The sequence below is a fragment of the Notothenia coriiceps genome, unplaced genomic scaffold (assembly GCF_000735185.1).
Source record: "Notothenia coriiceps isolate Sejong01 unplaced genomic scaffold, NC01 NC01_scaffold00009020, whole genome shotgun sequence".
NCBI lineage: Eukaryota > Metazoa > Chordata > Actinopteri > Perciformes > Nototheniidae > Notothenia > Notothenia coriiceps.
Window position 1 is genome coordinate 14,874 of NW_011341721.1, and position 6,470 is coordinate 21,343.

Sequence of the window (6,470 nt, forward strand, 5' to 3'; positions counted from 1 at the left end):
GTGTGTGTGTGTGTGTGTGTGTGTGTGTGTCTGTGTGCGTGCATGCATGTGTACGCACTCACTTGCTAGATGGAGATGTATTTCAAAGCTTTATACGGCTGAAAGGAATTTAGATTTAACTTAAGCATCTTATCTCTTTGACCTGCATGTCGTGTGTGTGCGGTGTGTGTGTGTGTTGTTCTTGGTGTTGGGGATGTACAGAAAACAGGATATCAGATCTCCTGCTTGTGGTTTTGCCGTCAGCTGCTTGTCTTTGGGAAGCTGTGATGAGTGAGTGTGTGTGGGATGTTTTGAAAGGGTAAAGGTTTCAGACTTTTGAGTATGCTTGTGTTAACCTTGCCTTGCTAAATGTAGATTCTGATTTTGGCCTAATTGTGTGCTCCATTCTTATATTTCAGGACCCCTGCAGTATTCTATTCAGTCACACAGTTTATGTTTCAGTCAGCTGTGCAGCAATTAGCTTCTTTTTTTTTTTTTAATTAGGCATCTTTAGAGTAAGACCTCTCCTCTAAGAGAGACCTTAAAACAAAAAATGAATATAAATCTCCTAAAATGTTGGACCTCAGTTTCACACATCTTTATATTTTTTTCTCAGATCTAAACACTAACACACCTTCATCTCTTACACTGGAGATGTTTGAGTTTATTATGGATAATCTGAAGAGACGGCACCAACAGTGCTCAAAGAGGATGCCAAGAAAGTGTTCAAATGTGCTGAGTTTTGTAGACGAAAAAGAACATCCAGTGTTTCCGCCTGAAAACGGCTTTGATTATTGAGCTGTAGCTATGAGAGGTTTGAGAGAGTGAGAAAGAGCATATTAGGTGAGTAAGAACTTTTGGAAGAAGTTCTGAAGACAGAAAGACAGGAAGAAGTGATTCTGTGGACATTTACAGAGATTTGACTGTGTACACAGGCAGCTAAACTGTGATCTTTCTAACAAAACAAAATACTTTTCTATTTGAAGTCAAAGCCTCAGCAAAGAGGCGGCTTAAGGAGAACGATCATTAGCTCTCCAAACTGAGAAGGACAAAGGTGTTTTTGAAAACCCTGTGTGGCGGGGAAGTCATGCCTCAAGCCCTCATTGCGCTCCTTGAATAGTCCAAATCTGAAAAGGAACTGCTCAAAAGTGTTTATCTTAATCCGCCAGACCCTTATCGCTTTACATCCGCTTCATCAGCAACCTTACAACGCGTCTGTGTTTTCCAGCTAGGGCTGTGCATCAGCAGGGCATCTGCGTCTGTGCTGAACCTGAACTGCAGCTTGGTGCTGCTGCCCATGTGTCGCTCCCTGCTCACCTTTGTCCGAGGAACACACATGGTAAGAAAGAGACTGACTTGAAGGGCGGTAAAAAAGAGAGGAATGGGATGAAATGGTTTATAGAATTGTAAGAAACACCCGATGTCAATTTGAAAGTGTGCAGGATTCCTGAGGGACAATAGTTTTTTCAAAATCTGTTAGGGTGTTCCTGTTAGTATGTTTTTATTATATCTACTCATGTGTAGATATGGGCATATGGGAAATTCACTACTTAAATGCAATGTTTCCTATGAGGTACATTTGGGAGATTTTGACGTTAAGATTTATTAAAGTTGCCTCGTTGGTAAAGATGCAATCTAAATATAGGGGGGGAAGAGGATATATCGAAAACTCAGTATAATGTGTTATGTTTCTCTTGACTCTAAGCCACAAAAATAACACTATTGTCTGTGTTATAACACACACTCATGCAGGTATCGAGCAGAGAAACTCGCAGACTGCTGGACAAGAGCAAGACCTTTCATGTGGCATGTGGAGTTTCCATCTGCATTTTCTCTGGTAAAAACTGTCACTTATCACCACAGCTCGTGTGTGTGTGTGTGTGTGTGTGTGTGTGTGTGTGTGTGTGTGTGTGTGTGTGTGTGTGTGTGTGTGTGTGTGTGTGTGTGTGTGTGTGTGTGTGTGTGTGTGTGTGTGTGTGTGTGTGTGTGTGTGTGTGTGTGTGTGTGTTGTAAAGTTTTGTATAAGTAGTGAATACATGTGTTGAGTATTTGGGAGGTGTCGGAGGCAGTTTATTAGAGGTGCAGTGCTGTAGGGGAGGGGCAGGCATCCTCTTCCTACTTCAAGGCCGGTGTTTGTGTGTGTTTCTTCCTGCGGGTGTGATTATGTGTTTGCACATGGTCGTTAAGCAGCGAGCTGGTTCCATAAAATCCCCCTTAAACCCCATTGTGCTTTGCAGGTTTTACTGGAGTTGTGAGCAATTAGTCTGCTCAGGGTAACTGCAAACAAAAAGAAGCAGAAACACAGATAGAAAGGTGGAGAGATTTCACGTGTGTTCTCACAAATATACTCTCGAGTCTGATTCAGAGCTTTGTTGTGTTAGGAGAATCAGCCTTGATTAAAGGCAACATAGGATTCCCCAACGTGTCCTGTATCAGAGCTAACGCTGCAGTCTTTTTATACCACCCAGATCGAAATTATAAGCAGCCTTGAGGGGAAAAAATTCCACCTCCCGTTAGAATTTTGAGATGGATTCATCTACAGCATTGATGTGTTCACTTTGCAAAAGTAAGAACGGATCTGAAGTTATATCTTTTTAAAATCCAAAGTCAACACAGATGCAAGTTATTTTACTAATTTAAACAGCCTGCTAATACACTGTCCATTTATATCTTTAAATTGTTTTTAACTCAATAGAACTAGCTACTTTATACTTCATTGTAATATACCTGGTGTGACAATAACCAAGCAACAGGGGTAACCATCTTGGTTGCGTGAACGCTGCCCTAATAATTTGAAGTTTACCTTCTAAAATGCTATAAAATCTAGCTTAAGCATGTCTGCAGATATGTTTAAAATACTTCAGTAACAAAACTTCATCAGAGTCCATCTGAAGGCTGTTGAAAATGTGCACTTATCAAAGCAAACCTCTCTGCAGGGCTGCACAGAGAAAAGTGGTTCAGGTAACCATTTCTCAACAACATGCTGTAGCAGTGGTCGCCAACCAGTCGATCGCGATCGGTCGATCGCGAGTGTGGTGCGGGTAGATCGCGGACCGTTAAAAAAAAAAGTAACAAAAGAAAGAAAAATTAAATTTAAATAATAATGTTTGAAAAATACGTTTTTAGATGTAAACCTATCATCCACCACCCCTCCAGGTGCCACTTGATTGATGTATATTTGAGACACCTCAATAATATAATACATTAACCGTGCTTTACGTGAACCTCATCATGACACAAGAGACAACGGCAGGACTGTAATTTCCCGTGTTCACTGAACGCAACAGAGGCAAGACACCACACCAATCAGAGAGTTGCATGGAAATACACGTGTGCTTGTGTCATTCAAGCTCGGCTTTGTGTGTGTGTGGCAATAGCGCATTTAGTGTGATAGAGAGAGGGAGAGAGGGAGAGAGAGGGACCGGTGCTAGCGGGGACCGTGATGTTAGCATCTGGTTAGCTAGCTGCACTAACTAACTAACTAACGGACATAAGGAGCTGTTTCCACAACAAGCTGGAGGAGAGTCCTCTCCTGTCAGACTGAGGGGCTCAGGTGAGCTAAAGGAACGGTTTAGAACGGTTTTGTCACAAATTATTCAAAAGATTATTTCCGCGGCACACCTTCATACGATCATTATAGTTATACAAACAATAAGAGAATAAATGAAAAACAGGTATGAAATAGCCTACTATACAGTATGTCAGTAAAACAAGAATACAGTTTAAAAGGGGAGTGATTTGTAAAATATCCATAAAGAAAAAGAAAATCTGTTTACACTACAGTTCTGTTTCATATGGGTGCTGAGAGAGGTATCCATGTTGATCTCTTCATGTTGCTCTCAAAGTGCACCAGATTGATGCTTTCAACTTCAATATTTAAAAAAAAATCTTCCCTGGACCCCCCTAGAGGAGGTGAGGTCCACCCCCCAATAGCACTTTACCCCTGCCTATATGCCGTGAGCTGATTATGGAGCCTTCATTGTAACAGTAATTCAGATGCAATTAGCCTATATAAAAGGCCTCAAATTGGAAGCATTGTCTGGGCCGTCTTTTTCACTCAATTCTGCAATAGGTAGATCTCGCCTTTCACCTAGGCCGAGGTCGGTGATCTTGAGCTTAAAAAGGTTGGTGACCACTGCTGTACAGCCATGCCTGTAGAACAGTGTGTCGGTCCAAATGTCTTAATGTAACGTTAATGTAAAACTCAAAATAACTGTAAGTGTGAATGGCAAAACCCACTATGTCTCTCATGTGCAGACAGCAAAGCAGCCTTCAGCATTAAATGAAAGCTATAATTTGTTTTTGTATTTGTGCCAGTCTTCTTTCGAAATGCCTCCATTACTTGTTAGAACGATCAAGTGTTAATATAACGAAGGATAAAATCTGTTTTTTTCTTTGTGTATTTGTAGACATGGCTTTGGGTGTCCGGTCCTCTCTGTCTTTACTGTGCCGAGCGTTTCTACCGCTACATCCGGAGCAGCGACCCTGTAACCATAGTGACAGTCATCAGGCACCCCTGTGATGTCATCGAGTTGCGCATGCTGAAGAAACACTTTAAAGCTCGACCTGGACAGGTGAGAAGACATTACATCTTTATCTGCTCAATGTTTGAACTACTTTGCTATTAAGTTTGACAAATTATCTTTTATGAGGACGATATAAACGCCTCTGCTGTATGATTCCTAAGTTAAAAGGTTTATCCAACTTTTTCTCCTGCACTTTCTTTGGTTTGCTCTCAACATGCCCCCCCTCTAATCCTCTCTGTCTCTTTCTGCCCCTTTCTGTCTCGCCATCTCCTCCTTCTCTTTCTCAGTATATTGTTCTTAACTGTCCAGGTGTCTCTTCATTTGAGAACCATCCCTTCACACTCACAACGGTAAGACCCTTTGCAACACATTCCTCACTCATGACACAATGCAACCACACACACACACACACGCACACGCACACGCACACGCACACGCACACGCACGTCTTTACAGTTTCTAAAATGTTCTTCCCCCTGGCAAAGAACATGCAGTTATTTGTCTCTCTCAACATCCCGCCCTCCTCTGCTGCTGGCTGACATGTGAATGACAGCTGGGTCGTCCAGATATATTCAGTTTCAGATTGTTTGTAAATGTTTTCAGATTAAGTTCAGATTGTATGAGGTAAAAGCGGAAGACACACAAACAACTTGCTGTTAAGTCAGCATACAGGAATGGACTCAAACTCACAAAGAGAGACACACACACACACACACACACACACACACACACACACACACACACACACACACACACACACACACACACACACACACACACACACACACACACACCCACACACACACACACACACACACACACACACACACACACACACACACACACACACACACACACACACACACACACACCAGTATGTGCATGCCTATGCCTGGGCTGTGAGGAGGAGGGCAGCGACTCACACTGACAGAGAGCAGACAGACCCCTGAGGCTAGTAATGCAGCCTGCCAACAGGAAGGTTGTGTGTATCAGTGTGTCTGGGTGTGTGTGCGTGCATTGTAAAATGTAATGAAAAGAGTTCTCGCTATGTAGCATGGTTGAGTGTGTGCATGTCTGTCTTTGTGTTAGTTGCACATGAGTCCAACAACTAGGAGTGTGTGTTCTTGTGTATGTCTCTGTGTGTGTGTATTGTGTCGTGACTCACTGTCTGCTCTCTCTCTAACTCCTTGCAGTGTCCCACAGAGAACAAGGAAACGTTTGGCGTTCATCTCCGAGTTGTGGGAGACTGGACTGGTGGGCGGACACACACACACACTATTATGCTTACATGTGCAGAAACGCAGAGATAAAAGGACCGACAAATAGAAACACGCACACATTTTTTGTTGCCTATCAGAGTGGAGGGATGGAAGTCTCTTTGTTTGTTCCCATGTCTCTGGGGAGGCATTTACAAAAACCTACATTTGTAAGTGTCAGTGTGCCTCTGTGTCTACCGGTATTTCTCACTTTTTGTGTGTGCATGGTTCCCACAGTTTTATTGGCTCGATGGAAAACTTGAGTTGCCATGCTGCATGGGCATACACATAAATAATACACAGTTGTTTAAAACTTACAGAGCTTGTTGGTTTTCTTCTAAAGGACTGCAAATCTGTACATCTGTCTTAAAGCGTCTTTGGGTCTAGAAAAGCGCTATATAAATCCCATTTATTATTATTATTATTATTATTATGTTTTTGAGGCACAAGCACTTTACATACATTTAAAGTAGATCAGAGAAAAGGAAAAGCCAATGACAAGAAACACTATCCTATCCCTGCATTTTCTTTTATTCTTATGCATTAGCTCCATTTGTATACAGCAGACTTAAACGGCATTAACTTCTAGAGCAGTGGTTCTCAACTGGTGGGTCGCGACCCAAGAGTGGGTCGCGGACCCGTTTCAAGTGGGTCGCAGATGTGAGTGAAAAAAAAAATAGAAAAAGAAAATTCCTTTTTTTTTTTTTTT

At 42.1% G+C, this 6,470-nt stretch overlaps 1 protein-coding gene and 1 long non-coding RNA gene across 2 annotated transcripts in view; both read left to right on the top strand.

Annotated features, from left to right (window-relative positions):
• LOC104945063 (NADPH oxidase 4-like) overlaps nucleotides 1-2,242 on the top strand; it is a 5,220-nt gene extending 2,978 nt beyond the window's left edge. The window contains exons 3-5 of the mRNA XM_010770689.1: nucleotides 1,208-1,318; nucleotides 1,732-1,816; nucleotides 2,217-2,242. Coding sequence (XP_010768991.1) covers nucleotides 1,208-1,318; nucleotides 1,732-1,816; nucleotides 2,217-2,242 — 222 coding nt within the window. The remainder of the gene's footprint in view (nucleotides 1-1,207; nucleotides 1,319-1,731; nucleotides 1,817-2,216) is intronic.
• A 2,150-nt stretch (nucleotides 2,243-4,392) lies between these two features.
• Nucleotides 4,393-5,867, top strand: LOC104945060 (uncharacterized). Its single transcript, XR_798295.1, has 3 exons — nucleotides 4,393-4,553; nucleotides 4,793-4,855; nucleotides 5,699-5,867. It is a non-coding gene; the product is annotated as an uncharacterized lncRNA (long non-coding RNA).
• Nucleotides 5,868-6,470: the final 603 nt, after the last annotated feature.